Genomic DNA, 21677 nt, shown 5'->3' on the forward strand with positions numbered 1-21677 from the left:
TGCCAATGAAAACATTTCTAAAAACTCTCAAACATACGCCAGCATGGAAAAAAGAGAGCAGAAAGTGGATCTTGGGTTTTTCAACAACCTTGTGACTCTCGCTTCCCTTAGTTTGTCCTTTAGTCCTCACATTCCATGAGCGATGTTTCTGACAAAGGGGGAAGAATGCCTGTTTTCTGGGTCAGAATCTATTCTATTGAACACTTATTGTTGGTGAGTTTTTGAACTTGAAATAGCATTTTTTATTTATTTATTTTTTTTAGCTTCTTGCACCAAGTGGCCTCATGACTTGTCTAAAGCGATTTCCATAAAAACAAATTCAAACCGAACATGATAACGATTGTCTTTTAAACATATTTAAGAAAAATTGTAGAAAAATTTCCTTATTTCTAAACAAAAAATAAAACAAATCAATGATGAAGAATACATCCTTGTGAGATTTGAACCCATATTTTATTTTACATCATGCACTATAAAAGTTTGATAGATCAAGTCAATGCATAGAAACAAAATCTAATAAATGTATACTCATCATCTCAATAGTTGTAATCTATTTATATAATTATAAAACTCTGTGGACCTTGCTTGTTTGCATCTTGTCTTCACAGATCAGGTGATTTCATATTTTAAAATTGAAATGACAGGTGAATAGAAATATATGTATATTTATATATATTTCTGTAGAAATATATATATATATATATATATTTATATATATTTCTGTAGATATATATATATATATATATATATATATATATATAATATATATATATATTTATAGTGTTATAATGGAATAATTCCAGGAGGAAATCCGGGTATGAGAGCTCAATGTGGTAAACAGAGCAATAACATAAAAATATAACACGGAAATTACATCATTGTCAATGCAATAATTTATTTCAACCTTATGGTATTTTCAAGCATCTAAACTAGACAATTATAAAAATGTAATTGTCTAGTTTAGATGCTTGAAAATACCATAAGGTTGAAATAAATTATTGCATCGACAATTATGTAATTTCCGTGTTATATTTTTATATATATATTTATATATATTTCTGTAGAAATATATATATATATATATATATATATATATATTTATATATATTTCTGTAGAAATATATATATTTATATATATTTCTGTAGAAATATATATATATATATATATATATATATAAATATATATATTTATATATATATTTCTGTAGAAATATATATTTATATATTTATATATATATTTCTGTAGAAATATATATTTATATATTTATATATATATTTCTGTAGAAATATATATTTATATATTTATATATATATTTCTGTAGAAATATATATATATATATATATTTATATATATATTTCTGTAGAAATATATATTTATATATTTATATATATATTTCTGTAGAAATATATATATATATATATATTTATATATATATTTCTGTAGAAATATATATTTATATATATATTTCTGTAGAAATATATATATATATATATATATATATATATATAACTCTTGGTTCGTTCGCAATTAATAGTCTAAAAAAACCACTGGACGGATGGCTTCCACGTTTTGGTATAATATGTTTACTATATCCATGTGTGTTTTTATATATTTCTTTTTAATTATAACATTATACTTAAGTTTTCTATTATAATAGGTGGTTTTCTTTGTACCGATAGGCCATTTTTTATATTTAGGGACAATTATTTATTACCACTTCCTATCACGTGACCAGTGTTTCCAATTTAGCGGTTTTCCTGCTAGATCTGGAGATTTCGTTTGCAATCTAGCGGGGAATTCTAGAAAATCTGGAGATATTTCGCACCCACACACCCGCAATTTTAGATTAGAAAATAAAGAAAAGCGCTTGAAAATACTTTAAAACATAAAATATACTCATTCATGTAAGTAAAAAAAAGTAGCATTTATTTATTGCCTTTGGTAACAATTATTTATTGATTATTTGTTTTGTTTTTCACCTTTTTTTCGGCTAACCATTCTTAAATCTCGCTATAAAATCGATTTTTCCTAGTACATTTTCGGTGGGGGTGGGGGCATTCCAATCTCCGAAGTTTAGTTTAAATACGATCTAAGCAACCCCGCTTAATTTAGAAGTATTTAGTCGAAAATTGTCAAAAGCAAGAAACAACAGCAAAACAAAAAACAAAAAAAAAAAAACTTATACCAATACAGTAGAATTTAATTATCTACCAACCTAAATACTTTTAACATGCTAAAACAAAGTTTTTTTTGTTTTTTTATTTTTCTAATTTCAAAATATGTTGCACCATTATTGTGATGTTTAATTTGCAGTATATTTCAATTTAACTTTTATTGTAAAAAGATTGAGTTTATGATTTGTTTCTTGCAAAAAAAAAATTTTTTTTAAAATACCCTCTCTGAAAAAACAGGTAAAACTAGCTGAGAAAATATGTAAGCCTTCTGGGGAGCTAACCGCTTCAATATAATTCCAGAAACATATAGTGAGAAAACATGGAACATTTTATATATTGAATATACTATATTTATAATTTTTTATGGTAGGAAGTTAAAATATAGAGTTTTTTTTGGGTGGGGTGGGGGGGGTGAATTAGCGATTTTCTGGACATTTCTTTCTCCTGATCTCGCGGGTTTTTTAAAATCTCAGTTGCCAACACTGCATGACGGAAAGGATATTTTGGTCTCAGCACTACAGGCTTAATGTAAACAGAATGTGTTTACAATATCGGTAAAGTTTCAATGGGTTTAATCACATGATTATTGATAATGTAACCATGTGATTGAAATTTGATTTAAATTAACCACACGTGGTCGCTTTCCTATCAAATATTCATCAAAAAATGGTAGGTACAGACAAAATGAATGCCGACGCTCAAAGTGTATAAACATTTTGACCCCTCCCTTTACTTAAAAATTCACCAAAAATCAGGAAATTAACCAATTTTAATGAAAATTTCAGTATTTATCAAATAATGATCGCAGAATATAATGAACTAATTATTTTTACTTAACTCTTAGTGAAAATGTTTTATTTTGTTTAAACAAAAAATACCTTTACTAAAGTTATGGTTTTCAGTAGTAAATAAAAAATGCAAGAATTTATTTTTGCTTTTTTTTTTATATAAATAAAGCATTGTAATTTGTAACAATAAAAAATAATTTTTACAGGAACATTCCGAAAAAAGCCCCTAAAGTCCGTATTCACAGAAATAAATATTATAGTTTCTATAATAATAATAGGCTATAATAAATATTTATTTTTGTGAAGTCTGATGAAATTATTGGATCATTAACACGACTCTGTAATCGAAACATGTGTAACAAAGCAGATTAAAAACTGTAGTGAAAACACACACACCTCATGCCTCAGAAGCTAAAGAATGAGGGTGGAGAGTTGTATGCTTTAGTTTCGATTCTAATTGATAGCACCCAAGTCATATATATATATATATATATATGAACAAATGATTAATAAAACATATTAAAAGACATCTTGAAAAAGAGTTAAAAACATGTTTAATTTTAAAAAAGGAAGCACAAGATAAGTGGATAATCCTTAATCTGCGGAGTTTCGAAGAAATACTCTCCTTCTCATCAGAGGGCAGGAATTAGCAAAATGCAGGATCGGATTTTGCATATAAAAGTATTTAATGAAACTACAAGTAAGTCACAGATCTTACTTGGTTAAAAAAAAGGGTGAGGTAAGGGGAACAGGAGGCAAAAGAAAAATGATAAAAAGATTTCACATGAATGGATAGTCCGGTGAAGGGTAAAAATCCAAAAATGGTAAATCCAAAACGGTCGAATTTAAAATTTCAATCCAATGGGTAAATTCCAAATGGTCCAAAATAATCCAAAAGGCAGAGTTCCTTGTAAAAAAGCGCAAATGGAATGAATTCCAAATCATTAAAAGAAAAGCACTGGAGATAAAATTTAAAACACGTCTGTCAAGGCTGGATGAATAAAAAAAATTCATATATATATATATATATATATATATATATATATATATATATATATATATATATAGTTTTGATCTTATGACTATATATTAGGTTTAATATAATAATCAATAGAGAATTTTGTCTATAATAATAAATCTGTAATCTGCATAAATTAAAATATGTTTAAGTATATCTTATGATTGGGCAACGGTAATATTAAAATAAAATCGTTAGTGTTTCAGAATTTTTGAGATAGGATCAATGTGTTTGGATCATTCGAATCACTTTTTCCTCATCGTATATGTTATGTTCACAACGTTTTGGCTGATGTAACCTTAGACCTTCTTCAGCTGTGCCTTGTCAAATTCTGAAATCTTTTCGGAATTTTAGAACAGAAACTTATATTACATCCACAGGAGTAGACAACTCTTATTCAGTCAGCCATCGAGTAGAAAACTTAAGTAATTCTTAATTATATTCTTAGTATCACCTGTACAATCCTCAGTGCAAGCTATACTAAGAAAAAAATAAAAATTACTTAAGACTTATATTCGATGGCTGACTGAATGAAAGTAGTCTAGTCTTGTGGATGAAATGGAGTGTTCTGTCCTGAAATTTCAAACAGATTCCAGAGTTCGATAAAATGCACCTGAAGCAGGACAGAGGTCATATTGACTGAAACATTGTGAGAATAACATTCAAGTTGGAAGCAGTAAACCGAATGATATAAAAATAATTGCTATTCTTTAAAAAAAAAAATTTTAATATGTGAAACTAATTCACAATAAATTTCTTTATTTTAAAACATTGTTTTTTTGTTTGTTTTTTTTGCTTAAAAACTGCAACTTATTTTTACTTCTTTTAATTAATTTTTTTTGTTCATATTTTATATGCGTACGTTTTAATTAAATTTTGTTTTGTATTTTTATTTCATTTTTTTCTTTAAGCATTTAATGTGAAGGCCAAAACGCATCTGTTAAGACTTTTTATGTACCATAAAAATGAAAATCTTTTTTTTTTCTTTTCTAAATTCTTAAAATTTGGATCTGGTCTAATTAACAGAGGTGGATACAACATTTTACGAATGACACAGCACTAGTTAACCTTAAAGTCTGGATAAAAAGAATAGTAATGCTGCTGTGCTATGTTTGCTGAGCTCTATTGAGACTGCAGGTGTCTGAATGAATCTGACACACACGCACCCACACACATGTTAAATGCATTTGTGTGAATGACAACACGCCAATGACGTTTTATCAGTTCTATTAGTAGCTCTCTTCAAGATAGATCAACACTGTGTTTATGCATTTACATTCTTTCCTGTAAACATAATACCAACTCCACCCTTGATATCACAATATAAATTTTGTGGCCTTCATTTCCCCCTCCGTGGGACTATTTTGCAAATAGATATGAAAGTATACACCCAAGACAACAGTTTAAAAGCATTTTTCTGTCTAATTCAGCAACTGTCTACTTAACAACAGTGGACTCCTAACGATTGAATCATCTCCTGACAAAGCAGTAATGTTCGCTTTATTTCTACCTGAACTTGCAGCAGTTTTATCCCACATTTATGGAAAGTTAATATATAAATGCACGATGTGCATTGCTAATAGCTAATCTAGGAACACTTGTAACCATTAGTATTCGAATACCAATTATGATAGTAATAATATCAAGTATGCTTTTATAACCAGCCATACTAGTTTGTTACAAAGCGTACTAGTTTGGTAATCTGTCGCGCTGGTTTTGTTATTAATCATATTAGTTTTTTTAATCAGTATTTTTTTCAGAAACTGCTTCTGCAACTGAAAATTACACACGTTCACATTTTTATTAAAAACTCAATAATTTCACAATCTCTCTATCACTTTACAAAATTTTCAATGTAAAATAATTGAAATAAAATTTTTAAGCGATAAACATTTTATCCTTATACGCATGAAACACAATTCCACATGAAAATTGATCTATCCATTTAATATGACCGTAATAAAAGCAAAAATAGGAATCGATTTGCTTGGGCAATGGCGAGTGTGAAATGGAACTTGTTAAAGTCAAGTCAGTCCGCCCAAAGAATACGCCAGAAAGGAACACAATGATTCAGAAACAATTGATCTGGTATCATAACCAAGGGAGAGAACCCATCATCATTGCCATTTTTGAATTTTAATCGCTTATTAAATATGAGGGGTATTCCAAAAGTAATGCTTTCTATTATTCTACATGAATGGATCAAAGGAGATTGCAAATTGCATTGTTATAACGGCTGAACTTATGCATTCATGACCTGAAAGTTTCATGTCTCTGTTGCAGATTTTGACAGGGTGAGACTCTAAGAAAGCAAACTCTGTCATGGATATACATCAGAAGCAGAGATGCGTTATTGAATTCCAGGCAAAAGTGCATATAGAATAGTGGTGACTATGTAGAAAAATAAATTCTGGAGCACAAGAGTTTGTTCGTTTTAATGATATCACTCCTGTCTTCGTTGTTCAACTTTTGGAGTTAAAAAAAAAATTAGGAGGCTTTACTTTTGGAACGACCCTTGTATTTAACTACAAAATACAACAATAGTCCTAAACAAGACTGTGTTATTTTAAAATCAGAACAATTGTTGAAAAATAACAAAATATACTTAATTAATAAAGTATTTTTTTGCACAGCAATATGAAAATTTGTCAACTTAATTACTGAGATCAAATATCCAAAAGAAGTATATAAAAGGAGTCGTCGTCGTCATCATCATCATCATCATATGAATTTGAGGATTCTATTGTTGGCATTGGTTTCCCTGAATTCTTTCTAAAAAGGCATTAAGAATTATGGAAGGGACCATGTGAAGGTTGCCAACAACAAAGTGATTTTTGTGGAACAAGCTGGATTCGAACTTGGGACACCCAAGTTATTGCCCATATCGTTAACCACTAGACTATCAGCATCTCCCATAAAACATAAGGTGCTGCTATGGTATAGACTAGAATTAACTTGAAATAAGGTATTATGCACCCTTACTATGAGAAATGGACCCAACTTTTGAGTATATTTAGAAAATGTTATTGTCATTTTGTTTCTTATTTGACAAAAATATTGTCAAATATTTTTGTTGGAGGTGAATTAATTTTACATGCAAAATTGTTGTTTCTGTTCGTAAGATTAAATAAAAAAATTCTTTAAAATTATTTTAGTATTAAGTTACTAGTATACAAAACAAAAACAGGATATATTTTTGTGAACCAATTCTGATCCCATGAGGGCAGAGTTAGGCATGAGGCCGGCTTTTAATGAGAAACATCCTGCTCCCCAGAAAGAGCCGTTTTGGGTTGAAATAAAAATAAATTAAAAATAGTTCAGTCTAAAGGGATTTTATTTTCAGACCAAGAATGATAGCCAATACAGAGTATTCTCAATTACAGCATTCAAATTATTTTCATGTACTGAGGATTAATTTTGTTATTGTACCTTGATGTAAAATGGCCACTTTATGACAGGTGGAATTGAAATCCTTAATTTCTACATGGAGGAAGTAGAAATAATGCTCTACATTCCAAATGAGGAATTTTGGTACTTCTTATGAATAGGAATCCAGAGGATTTCAGTACTTATAATCATTTCCGAGTATTGATAGAGAATCGTGAGTCTTGGTGTAAAAGCTACACAACCCCATCTCTTTTTTTTTTTTTTTAAAGAATTGAATTTGTCTTTACTGAAAACTGATCTTGATTTTCCTTGTTTGCCCAGAAGAGGACAATGTTTTTAGGTGTTTAATTAAAATGATGGGGGTACATTCCATTCCATGTCATCCAAGTTTGGGCATCACAACACCTTATTTTGGACCCTGGCCGTTTTTGAAAATATTCATTTTTGAAGCCCCCCCCCCCCCCCAAAAAAAAAACCTATTCATTTAGGCTTTAAATTGTGTATTGACTTAAAGTAACCATCATAGTGTTAATTGAACATCTCGCATTTTTTTTTTTTCTAAATTTTGTGAAAAATGTAGAAGTTTAAGGATAACTATTGCTAGAATAGATCAAATGCCAAGAGATGTTTTAGATTTTATAAAAGTGTAATTTCAAAAGTCTAAAATTTATTTCCTGCAAAACATCACTATGCAATTTTTATGGATTATTAACCTGAACGGTCTCTTGGAAAGTGCCAAAACAGTCAACATCTAGAATAGGGATTTTTAATATTCAAATATCGTATTGATGTAAAATATGTGATGTTTTCTAGGACCCCACTCCCCAAGGCAAAGCTATTTCAAGTAGTGAGGGGAAGTGAGAAAGCATATAGCTAGTCAGACAACTGTCTCACGTTTACATTATCATCTGAAGTGAATTTAGAAAAAAATTCTCCACTATATAATAAAAGTTAATGGTAGATGTTTTTTTTTTCATAGATCATCAGAAATGATAATTTATATGCGGAAAATTGAATTGCTGACATAATTCTGGTTTTTTATTTGAATATTTTAGTCATATATCTAGATAGATAGAAAGAGCAAACATTAGCAAAGTATAAAAAGATTTTTTTATATCATTGTTAATGGAGGGTGTACAATAGTTTGATTAATATTTAAATGTCTTATTTCTGAATAAATTTCATGTCTGAAAAATCCCTACTACCCTGCCCCAATCTAGTTGAAATTGTAGAATTATCTTACTTTTAAGCCAAATTTTATGGGGTGTCCAGGACAAAGTATTTTAAATGGACTGGATGAAATGAGATGAAATGTCTCACCTCTTCTGTTAATGTGTTTCATAATTTTCATCAATACAAGTGAATCAATTTTGATGCAGTTTTTCAAAATTTTTTTTTTGTCTGCTAAAATATTTTTCCATCCTAACCTGGTTTTACATTCATATGCTTTAGGGTTTGCCTTTTTACATTATTTATTTTTTTTTTTTTTTGGTGGCTTTCAAACATGGGCAAACATGTAACCGCGACTTTTTATTCATATCGTCTGTCTTCAGACTTGGAAATACTCCGGAGGACTGACTCTCTAAGTTCTGAAATTCTCTGGGTGCCCATTCATTACCACAGGCTATGAAGTAAGTGCCCATTTTACAATGAAGATATAAATGCAAAGTGTAAAAACGAAGAAAAGTTTTTGTGACAATAATTGTGCTGTAAATGTGATAATCAACAATAGCCAGCATTTAAAAAAAAAAAAAAAAACTTTCAAAATTGTTAAAAAAAAATAATGCGGCCTCTATTCCAAAAGTTTCTACATCCTATCTTCTACTCTCTATACACAATAATCAGATATTAAATATTTTGTGATTAATGTTTATTCATAAACGACTTCATTGTATTAGTAACTATTTGGGGAATTGTAGAAATTCAATTTTATTTGCTTTTTAATTCCCTTTTTATTTATTTTCCTTTTTATTTAATTCCCTTTTTAATTTCCTTTTTTTTTCTATTTTTTTTCTAGTTTCCTTTTTTCTAGTTTTTTCTAATTTTGCCCTTTTTAAAAAATAATTTTGCCCTTTTTTATAACGTGTCACCACTTATCAAGGCCAAAGAACACTCGAGGATAAGGGGTAATGAGATGAAATGATTGTCAATTTAATGATGAAGAACCATGAGCGGACTGGGGATGCCTTATGAAATTATCAAAATTTTATTACTTGTGCAAACGGTTTTTTACTGGAATTTATTAACATTGGATTCAAAGGCGACAAAGTTGCAGGAAAACAGTTCTCGTGGACTCTTCCACTTTCCACTCTTGTGTCACATCTTCCTGCAATAAGAAGGCAGTAAATAATTAGTCTCCATACAGTTTCAGTTGCTTAGAGACTTGACTGGATATCAGGTTCCGTTCTCATCAGTCAGTTCAGCAGAAACTGGGCCGTTTCAGTGGCCTTTTATCTGTCAGGCTGAGGGATTGGTTCTGAATAGTCCTAGAAGGTTCATCCTCTCCAGCCTTGCCTTCCCTCTTTAGAGTGGAGTAAGTTTATTTCTAATTACCTGAAGTGCCCTGACCAAGGAATACTAACGAAGCTGCTTAGGCAATTTTTTTTTTTCAAAGGCCTAAGTACACCTCCTTTAGAGTTGTTGTGTTTCAGTATTAAAAAAACAAAAACAAGAACGATTGATTTGTCATAAAATGGATAAACCAAAAGAAAATGGTAAAATACTGCCTGCAACTTTGAAAATTCAACAAATTGAATTTTTTTGTTTCATTTCTAGTTAATTGTTCAATTATTCTTATTTTTACGCATTTTCTTTTGGAATTTTTTTTTTTTTAAATTGTATAAGCTATTTTTTTTTTTTTTTTCCTATTAGTCTGTTTGGCATTTCAGCATTTTTTCATCTGTCTAACATTATTTTAAGGAGGAGGGTCTTTTTCTTTTATTTTTAGAGACTTTTCTCCTGTCAGTCTGTTTGGCATTTTATTTATTTATTTATTTTTTGAAAAGTGGGTTTTTTTTAGAAACTTTTTTTTTTTTTTTTGTCAGTCTTTTGGATATTTTGGGGGAGGGAGTTGGATTTTTAATTTCTAACAAATATTAATATTTTAACAATCTCAATCAAATTGACCTATGCTGATTGTGAAAACCACCATGAATATAAACATAACATTTTGGTTGAATTGACTCAAGTGTTGTAAACATTTTTTTTTTAATGTGGCGTTCTTTGCTCCATTACATTTAAATATGAAATATAATTTTCATCAATAAATGTTCAGGTTGAATAGATCATAAAAATGCATTTTTTTTATTACTTTCTTTATTCAAATTTTTCCTGTTGCAATTTTTATCCGTTTGAATTATACATAAAATTACAGATAATATTTATTGATAAAATTATATTTTTGATCAACATTATTACTGTTCTATTTTCATTTACTAATGGGTCTATAAACTCCTATACACCTATATACTCATCTGGTTGGTGATAAATGTATGCAGGTTGATCTTCTGATCACTGCTTTTATCATTCTGTGTCACTGTCATCATCATGAGTTAGGTTACCCCCTTTGTCTGTTCATGCAAAGAAGCCGATATTTTTATTTGGCTTATTCAAAAAAGAACAAAAAACTTGGTATGAGTGTTAGAGAAAGGCAGACAGATATGAGGGTCATTGCAAAAGTAAAGCCTCTTTTTTCTTTTCTAACCTGAAAGTTTGAAGAGCTACAAAGATGGAAGTGGTACCATTAAAACAAGTGGCCTTTTGTGCTCCAGAATTTATTTTTCTACCTAGTCACTACCATTTTTGATGCACTTTTGACAGGAATTCAATAATGCATCACTGCTTCTGACACACATCCATGACAGGGATTGCTTTGTTAGAGCTTTATACTGTCAATATCTGCAACAGAAAAATGAAACTTGCAGGCCAGGAATGCATAAGTTCAGTCATCATAACAATGCAATTTGCAATCTATCTGATTCATACAGAACAAAAAATAGGAAGCATTACTTTTGGAATGCCCCTCATAGATTGCTTATTTCATTACATTTAGCTATTTTATTCATACCTCCACCCCTGTGTGAGGACATTTTGAGAATGTTTCACATTGGCTTGTTTCAGTTATCAGTTAAAAAGTGATCAAAGACCCCCCCCCATAGAAGTCACATGGTTTCATCGACTTTTGCTTTGAGTTCATCTCTGTTCTTTAGAGTGTCATTGAAACATTTGTGTCCAAACACTTTCTTTGCTATCTAACAATTCAACTGTGAGTTGATCTGTTTGGAGGGAAAAAAACAACAAATGCCAGTTTAAATTCATTTTATTTCTCATTTGTGAACCATCTCTTTTTTTTCTTCTATTCCAGCAAACTTTCTTCAACTAAAAGCCTGGAAGACGACACAATGGCTGAAGTGGATGTCAATGCACATTTGCAGGACTTCATAGCAAGTGGACGGACTGGTCGACGCAATGCTGTACCAGATATTATTCACGATGGGCTGGCGAAAGTGAGCACCAGCGATTTACCTTATGAACTTGAGAAATTAAAATGCTCTGGTAAGTAAAAATCACTTTCCATTTTTTTTTTTTTTTTTTTTTTTTTTTTTGTTCCCTTGTTCATATGAACTTAGTTTTGTGTATTTTCATTGCACAGGTTGAGATCGTCTGCTCATTATCTTCATTCAAAGTCAGTGCTTAAATTTAATAATGTGGTTTCAGTCACTGGTGTAACAAATAGATTTTTCTTTCAAATTAAATTACAAATTTGTTTTAAAAGCAATATTTTAATGAAGTTAAAATGATACTTGTTTTTTTTTTTTTTTTTTTTTGTTTTTTTTTTTACAAACTTGCGATCTAAACAATAAAAATAAATCTAAACAAAAAATTTTTTCAACTGAAGACAAAATGACTGTCTTGTCAGGCTAAGCCAAAAAGTCAATTGGTCTCAAAGATCAGCAGAAACCAGAAATCTCCCGTGATGAGCAAAACCTATAACCTACTTTGTTAGCCGAGTTCAAATATCAAACTCTCCTTCTTTATATATATATATATATATATATATATATATATATATATATAATATATATATATATATATATAGTGATGGGACGATTCCAATATTTTTCCTGATTCCCTACTAATTACTGATTCCGATTATTTATAAATTTCTAAATATTTAACTATAGGATTGTTATTTCCCCCAATTTTCATAAAAACCCGTGTTAAATATGCTGATATTTTCCTAAACATCAAAATACATTTGTGGAGGATGATGTATCGATTTTAGTTTTACTGGTACTTTAAAATCAATAAATATTTATTTTATCATTATTACCAGCAATGGAAGATTTTACTTTAAACAAAATCAAATAAAAAAGACAAAAGAATCGTTTTGGCATTGGAATATAGGCATCAATTTTTTCCAATACCGATTCTGATTTTTCCGATTCCTGATTCTGATTCCAATTAATCATCCCAACACACACACATATATATATATATATATATACATACACACACACACACATATATATATATATATATATATATATATATATATATATATATATACACGAGCAAACAGTTAATAAAACATGTTAAAAAACACTTTGAAATGAGTTAAAAACATATTTAATCTGAAAAGGAAACACTAGATAAGTGGATAGTCCTTAATCCGCGGAGTTTCGAAGAAATACTTTCCTTCTCATCAGAGGGTAGGAATTAGCAAAATGCGGGATCGGATTTTGCATGCAAAAGTATTTGATGAAACAACAAGTAAGTCAAAGATCTTACTTGAAAATAAAAAAAGTGAAGCAGAGGGAATATGGTAAAGAAAAAGGTGATTACATATGAATGGATAGTCTGGTGGAAGATAAATAATCCAGTAACGGTAAAATCCAAGTATATAATTTCAAGAAAGTTAATTGAATTTTCATTTGCACAAGTAAAATCCAGAAATTCCGTAATTGGAAGAAGATGGTCCATAATAATCCAAAGGCAGAAATCCATGGAAAAATTCACAAAAATGTGTACAAGGAAAAAAAGGAAAAAATTCCAATAATATTAATAAAAGAAAAATAAGATATGCTTTTCATTCTACTGCCGAGATATAAATATAAATAAGAAAGATCAAGGAAGAAAAAATATATATAATGGTTATTTTGCTACATTTTGTGACTCAGAGAACTGCTTGAAATATCAAAATAAAATATTAAAAATAAAAAACATTGTTTTTATGCTTCATTCACTGGCCATAACCTTGAAATATATATATTATTAAATATTTTTAATATCCATAAACACGTTTCATGTTCCTGCACTCGTCAGTATAAAATTATGTAACTGTACCGTGGTCTGACGATTGAACCCTAACTTCTTACAATTAAGCTGTTGAAATGCACCTTAGATGTAAACACTAGTAATGAGATTCTAACTGTTTTTGATCTACTAAAAGGGAGAGAACTCCGAAATGTGACGAACTTGGAATCTTCAGTTTAGTTTCTCTCAGACTTATTGAAGCTTAATGATTATTGTTTAATAAATATCTTTTTAATATCCGTAGATATGTTTCATATTTCTACAATCATCAGCGGAAGTTATATATATATATATATATATATATATATATATATATATATATATATATATATATATATATATACTTTTTGTTGCTATCAATTCCTTTTTTGAAGTCTTGGTTTTGTTAATACAGTATATATATATATATATATATATATATATGTATATATGTATAACTACTTCATTTACTCACATAAAATTAATATACGAAAGTATAGATTTATGCGTAAACTTTAAGTATTTACTTCAAAAGTGCTCAATACGTAGGTAGAGCTAGTTAGTAATTTATAAAATATATATATATATAATTTATAAATATATATCGCCATATATATTTTATAAATTACTATATATATATATATATATATATATATATATATATATATATATATATATGCATACATACAGAGAAAGAAGGACACATAAAAATTAGCAGTCCTGTTTGAACCACACTGAGATCTCTTGAGAATGATCACCTGTTTAATCACAAGACATTAAAAAAAAAAAATTACTGACCCGTGAGGGAGAGGGGTTCTATCAGCTGAAGTGGACATGTGTTGGACCCAAGTGGTTCACTTTCTCAATATGCAATCTCTTTAAAGATGGCAACCCATTTTCTGAGTGGTCAGATCTAGAGCCAAGATATTTTTCCTATATCATAAATCTGTCGTTTGTAACATGCAAACATTGTACTGCTATTGGACATTGTTATGTATGTTCACATTAGTGTCACATGAAATATAATGTTTTGCTCATTTATTTTTTTTCTTTTCTTTTTCCTTACAAGCTCAGGAAGATGACAAATGTGTAGCCTTTTATTAGTAAGTGCGTAACAAATATATGCGATGATGCACAAATATCTTTGTTTGTATCAAGATGTACAGCAACACTATATATGGCATAATCATGTTGATACACCGGTTCTCATTGAATCACCAATGTTAAGTAACATTGAGCCAAGTCAGTACCAGATGGGTGACTATTTAGGAATAGTAGGTGCTATATATAGGAGCACGTTGACATCTCTCTACAAGAGCTGCCAAAACCTAACATCATCATCAATTCTAATGGGGATATACATGCAACTGAGGAGCACTTGTGAGTTTCATACTCCCATGAAGAAGCCGGATCAACCCACCTAGGGGGAGTGTCATTTCAGATAGTACAGTAGTACAGCAAGACCACTGTGTGATAGACTCCTAGTTTTTGTGTAGGCAGTTTTCTAGGATGAGCTTATTTGAATTAAAACCTGTTGTAACTTCATTTACATCTAATAATGCAGGCATAACAGTGTGAGAGATGATGTTGGGGACCGTGGGGTGGTCTGAAAGCACAAAGATATGAGAAACGGTGAGATGAGAATAGATTTTAAATATGAATAAGAATTTAAGTTTATTTTAGAAGATATTAAAACAACTCAACATAGCACAAAATGAATCGAAATATAATTGCATGTGTATAAGTGAGAGAATATATTAATAAAATAACATTCTTAAATGCGGGGAAATGTGTATGAAATGGTACGTACTTGTGCAGATATTTTCCTAAACGTAAACATATACTTGTGGGGGACAATCTATCGATTTTAGCTTCACTGGTGGTTTTAAATCAATAAATATTTATTATTTTATCATTATTACCAGCAATGGAAGATTTTGTTTTAAACAAAATCAAATAAACATGATTAAAAGAATCGTTTTAGCATCGGAAAATCGGTAGAAATTTTTCCGATACTGATTCTGATGCCCTCAAATATTCTGATTTTTCCGATTCCCGATTCTGATTAATCGTCCCAACACTAATACGTACACACACACACACACACACACACACACACACACACACACACACACACACACACACACACACACACACATAAACAAATGACAAAAGTCTATATTCCAAATTTCAAGATGTTGATCATCTTTCCATTTATATCCTTACATACGTTGACATGCACAATTCTTGACAGCACCTGTTTCCTAGCGCAAAATCATTCATGTAATTATGTCAATTCTTGAATTTATTCTGCCCTCAACTCATTAGAAGAAAAAGCACTTTTCAATTTTAGAAGAAAATAAAGGCATATGGGCATGATTACAAAATCCAAAAATTAGGAAAGAAGTTGCAATTATTTTTTTTATTTTGTTATACCATCTTTGAATTTGTCATTTATTTGTTATATACTCTGTAGTTACATCGAGCTTTATGAATAAAAGGTGAAATATAATTGAATAAATATATGTCCCCATAAATATATATATATGTATATATATATTTTTTTTTGGGGGGGGTGCATATTAAAAGACAGTACAGTAGAACATTGGGATACAGCATAAATAATTAGTTATAAAATACAGTATAGTATATAATACACATGTATTTAATCAAATAACATTATAAATAACATTGTAAGGCGGGGCAAACACCATAACTAGTGGCCAGAAAATCATTGTATTCCACATCGTAACCTGAAAAAAATGTATCCTAGGGTTCTTCTGTATTTTGGATTCAGTCAATGAAGACAGAATTTAATTTACTTCCTGAAAAATGTCCTTAAATATAAAAGATAAAATAACATTAGTTTACCGGTAAAATCCAAATTATATCATACCTGCTCTCCAAATTTAAAGATGGGGGTATATTTTCATTTCTAAGCTGAATTCCAAATTGAAAATTCAAATCTGAAAGTGGGGAAGGGGATGAATTTGTCACATGACAAAATAATACAGTAGAACCCTGGGATACGGTGGCCTTAGGATACTTTTTTTCAGGTTATGATATAGAATACAATGTTTTTCCAGCCCCTGGTTACAGTATTTGCCCCACCTTAGTGTTATTTATAATGCTATTTGATTATATACCCGTGTATCATATACTGTACTGTATTTTGTTACTAATTTTTAATGCCGTATCCCAAGGTTCTACTGTATTTATGGAAATTTGGTATCTGTTTACCTGAGGTAGATATCGGCTGAAACTCTAATATAACAATACTTCAATGCTCAGTTCAGTTTACTGGTAAAATCCAAGTTATACCCCTCCCCCTCGTCCCCAAAATTTTACTTCTAAGCTGAATTCCAAACTGCAAATTCAAATCTGAGAGTGAGGAAGGGGAGGAATTTTTCACATGACAAAATGATATTACAATGCTCTGGCAGAGAGAGTTTGAAGACATCCAAGAAATGGATATCTGGATCATTTTCTTAGCTTCTGATTAGGTCAGTAACTGGAACATGTTCCATTTCTGAGATATTCCAATGACCAATCTTTTTGTCTTGTCAGTCATCCATGTACCAGTTCCTGGCCAATACATTGATTTTTCTGAGAATCAAATAAAGCACATGGGGGTATAGTGTTAAGACTACACCTCTCTGTGAAAAACCTTGACACTGGTTAAGGTAGAAGAATTCCCAGACAAATTCCTTAGCCAAATGGTCATGACCAAGGCAAGACACGGGTTGAAGGAACCAAGCAACCTGGTCATGCTTTTGCTATGATTATCACAGATCAAGGAAATGCTTGCCCTTTAAAGTTTTTTATCACTTTAATGAGACTAAATTAAACACAAATCTGATGGAAGAAAATGAGCCGTTTATTCAACAGGGTCTTCCTTCTAAAGCACTGCACAGAAGGGAGAGGACAAAGAGAGAGGGGTCACCAATTAGTTATATCTTGTCAGCCTGTTTTATGTATCTCTCCTTGAGCCGTATGACATCATATCCATTTTTAATACATTCCCACAACTTAGTTAATTTTTACCCTGTGTTGAGTGAGTTGACCTCTGTTAACCTTTCACTTGTCGCATTCTCTTATTTTCAACTAAAATGTGTACTCGTTGATCTGCCCTTCAATATGAAACAGTACCTGGTGTTACCAAGTTTTTATGTTTCATACTATGTTTGTTTTTTATGCTAGAATGTAAGATGATTCAAAGAAGCAGCACATATGCTGGGAGATGGTCAATTATTAATTAGACCTAGTATAGAATTTAATACAATATAGGAACTGTTAATTATAAATAATAGATAATATGTACAGTAATAAATAAAATAATGTGTGTGTGTAATATATATATATATATATATATATATATATATATATATATATATATATATATAGTAGTAATAATTAGTAATATTTACAACTAGAAATAAAATAGGTATAAGATATAAATTTGTACTAGAACTGTCTGTAAGGACCCGTGATGCAGTGGATCGGGAAAATCAATTGTAAAAATGACCTTTTCCTGAAGGTTGAAAGCTGAATTCTGAGTGTGAACAACCAAAAAATACAATTGCAAATTACTTAGGGTCACCATCCAGTCATGGCCGATGGAACAAGAGCATGCTACCCCCGTGAAGTAAATAAAATGTTCCGTTCAAAATTCTGTCCAAATTCCCGAGTTCAACAGAAATATTCCTGAGTTCAAGATGCACTTGAAGAAGATCGGAGGTTGCATCAACTGAAACGTCGTGAAACTGATACTCAAGATGAGAATCCAAATACCAATCCGCATCTCAAAAATTCAGAAACGAAATAGTTATTTTTTTAATCCGTTTCGTCTTGATAAGTAATTAGAATATCTTAAATGATTCTTGCCCCTTTAAATAATGTATAAGATTGCAAATAATACTTATTGAGAATAAATTAGTATTGATAAACATTAGCTTATTACAATTGTGAGTCCGCTTAGGCAGAAAAATAACAAGTTGTTGCTTGAATCAAACCAACATTGGAAGCCACTGAAGCATTGTACTACTCAACCAAATGAAATTAACAACTATCTCAATAGATGTGAAATAGAACTCATTATTTCATTCTAAATCTCCATGTTTTATATCTTTTGCTCTACACACACACACACACACACACACACACACGCATATTACTAGCAGGGTTACCTGACATTGCTCGGAGCAAAATTGTAACATATTTCTATTAAAACTTTTATCTTTTCTTCCTCTCTTCCCCCCGCCCTTTCCATGGTTTCCTCCCTCTTCACTCCTGTCTTTTTTTTTCTCTGCCCAGCCCATTCCTCTCTTTAGACATCCACACATAAAAAGCCAACATAAAAATATTAATGCTGTAAAAAAAAAAAAAAAAATACCACTTTCTTGTAGTTAGTGGCTGGAAGGCAGATCCTACACCCTTCATCAAATCTGTACCAGTTAGGGTCAAAGAATGAATAACCGTTTCTAAATTTTAGATATTATTCATAACAAAAAAAAAAACAAAAAAAGAACAGATTTGTGGGCGATTGTTTTGTTTTTTAGTTTTAGTTTGACAGACATACATACATATAAACAGACAAACAGTTGTTTTTATTCTCACTCTGACATTGATATTAAAAGCCTACCATTTCTATTTAAAAATTATTAAAACGAACTTATTAATATACTCAGTCACGGATATGTGAGCAACTTCATGAATGTTAACTAATTTGCATATTCCTTTGGGAAACTAGCGTTCATTGATTAATTATTTTTTATGGTTTCTAATTAGATGATTGGTTTCATTTAACTTTTATACTGAATTCTTTTTATTTTTACATTGTGCATAATTGCATAGAATTTAGGATAAAAACATTTTAGCCCATGGAAATGTTATATATATATATATATATATATATATATATATATATATATATACATATATATATATATATAAGTTATAAATATATATATGGCAATTAAGCTACACAGAATATTCCGCATTTCATCCACGCTCGGATTCGTCAGGCTTATGAGCACTGTTGAAGTAAATACTTAAAGTTTACGCATAAAATAATACTTTTGTATATTAATTTATGTGATTAAATGAAGTAGTCATACTTTTATATATATAAAGTGACCTTGTGTTTGCGAAATGTCTTAACCAAACTGCTCTCTGAATATTTGGTCTACAGCTTGATATATTGGATATTTGGACCTCTGGAACACTAAATACCTGCTAAGGGGATCAAAATTGAAAAAACAAAATTCACATTGGCAGGAGTAAATCAACTAAGTTCTAAGTATGCATACATATACATTTTTAGTTTGCAGTCACTTAATTTTTTGCCTTTTTATCCATCTGGCAATAGCTCCGATGGTAACAACAAAGGTTGAAGCACTAAATAATGACTATAGCTGGAGTGTTGATGTTTTGGTTTCAATTCCGGCTGATGGCACTGAAGTCATATTTTTAAATTTTGAAATCATTACTATATATATTGGGTACAATATAATAATCAATAGAGAATTTGTTTGTTCACATTGAACGGGGCATAAAAAAAATAAGTTCAGCCCCCCCCCCCTCATTAACTCCAAAAGTCTTCAGGGGATGGCAAATCCTGGTGAAAATGAACAAACGGTGCAGTTTTAGACCTTAACATATGTAAATTTGAGTTTTGATCCATGCAAAAAAAGAAATGAGTAACTCTATCACCCCTCCCCCCCCCATTTAGGCCCCAAAGGCCTTAACATATTTAATTTTGAATTCAGCACCATACAAAACTGCTAAATAGACATACACAGAAAATTTGGGACAAATAGTCCCAAAAATGGAGTGTTTTTATTAGCCCTAAAAGAGCCCCTGGGGCATACCCAAGAGTAATCGCGAAGTATAGACAAACAAAATTATATAGAAATCAATTAATTACAACTTTTCAGAAAGTTTTATAAAAATCCAAGGCATCAATTTTTTTTAATAAGCTCGAAAGTGTAAATTTTAGCTATTTTAACCTGAAAGGGGCAACCGGAGTTTTCCTGGAAAATCCGTTCTGTTATATTTTTACTCATATCATGTTTAATGTTTGTGCAAAATTTCAAAAAATTCGAAGGTATAGTTATTGAGAAAAGTGCCAACAGACATGGGTGAATTTACAGCTCCACCCTCCTTTTGTCGGGGAGACCAAAAATATTATATTTTTTTAACATTTACAATCTTCCTTCTTAGTTTATCTATGTACTGATTTAACAAAAATATAGTTTTATTACTAAAAAATTGTTTTATTTATTTATGTAAAATTTAAAGCTCGGATATTATTTGAATCCACCACAGCCTTCTATTTTTTTGTCATTTTTATTCCAGACCTCACACTAGTGAAGTTACGCATAATAACTTTTATATCAATACAAAATATTTTCAGTTATTTTTTCCTTGTCACGATTATCATCTATGAGGACAACACGGGTGTATCTTGTCAGACTTGGGAATCTTTCTTAAACTCTGAAATCTACACAGAATATTGAACAAATCCTTTATTTAATCCACGTGGGTGCTCTTGTTCCATCATCCATGATGGGTAGAAGTCTTAAGCAATCCATAATTGTACCTTGAGTGTTGCCCGCACTGATTGATTGAACCTTCAGTCTTCAGAATAGTGTCATTTACAACAGAATTTTACCATGTGCTTTATCCATTATGCCACAGGTCGTTGAAGACAATTCTTATATGAATTATTTATTTATGAACTTATTCTTGTTTTCAGTGTACAATCTTACCACTTATCACTACTTATTGCTATATATACAGTGGCGCCAAAAAGAAAGTCTGCACTTGTCATTTTTTCAAAAACCACAAATTGAATGTAACTGTTTAAACAACCTATACCTCATTTGATTCGCCTTTTGTTCTTCTATAATTTTACCTGTTCATATTTAACTTTTAATTGAAGTATCCTAGCGTTCACGTCAATTTTAAAAAATTAACTTCAATTCAAGAAGGCAAAAAGAAACTCCACACAACAC

At 30.3% G+C, this 21677-nt stretch overlaps 1 protein-coding gene across 2 annotated transcripts in view; it reads left to right on the forward strand.

The window, feature by feature from the left end:
- The window catches only part of LOC145294011 (cAMP-dependent protein kinase inhibitor beta-like), a 233701-nt gene that overhangs the window by 209633 nt on the left and 2391 nt on the right, over positions 1 to 21677 (forward strand). Inside the window, exons 3-4 of one of the 2 annotated variants that reach the window (XM_080140968.1) lie at positions 8922 to 8999; positions 11732 to 11922. In XM_080140968.1, coding sequence (XP_079997094.1) covers positions 8995 to 8999; positions 11732 to 11922 — 196 coding nt within the window. In that variant the 5' untranslated portion in view covers positions 8922 to 8994. The remainder of the gene's footprint in view (positions 1 to 8921; positions 9000 to 11731; positions 11923 to 21677) is intronic. The other variant, XM_080140967.1, reaches the window with a different exon arrangement.

The sequence above is a fragment of the Euprymna scolopes genome, chromosome 15, assembly GCF_053919585.1.
Source record: "Euprymna scolopes isolate OS-2025 chromosome 15, ASM5391958v1, whole genome shotgun sequence".
Classification (NCBI taxonomy): Eukaryota; Metazoa; Mollusca; class Cephalopoda; order Sepiida; family Sepiolidae; genus Euprymna; species Euprymna scolopes.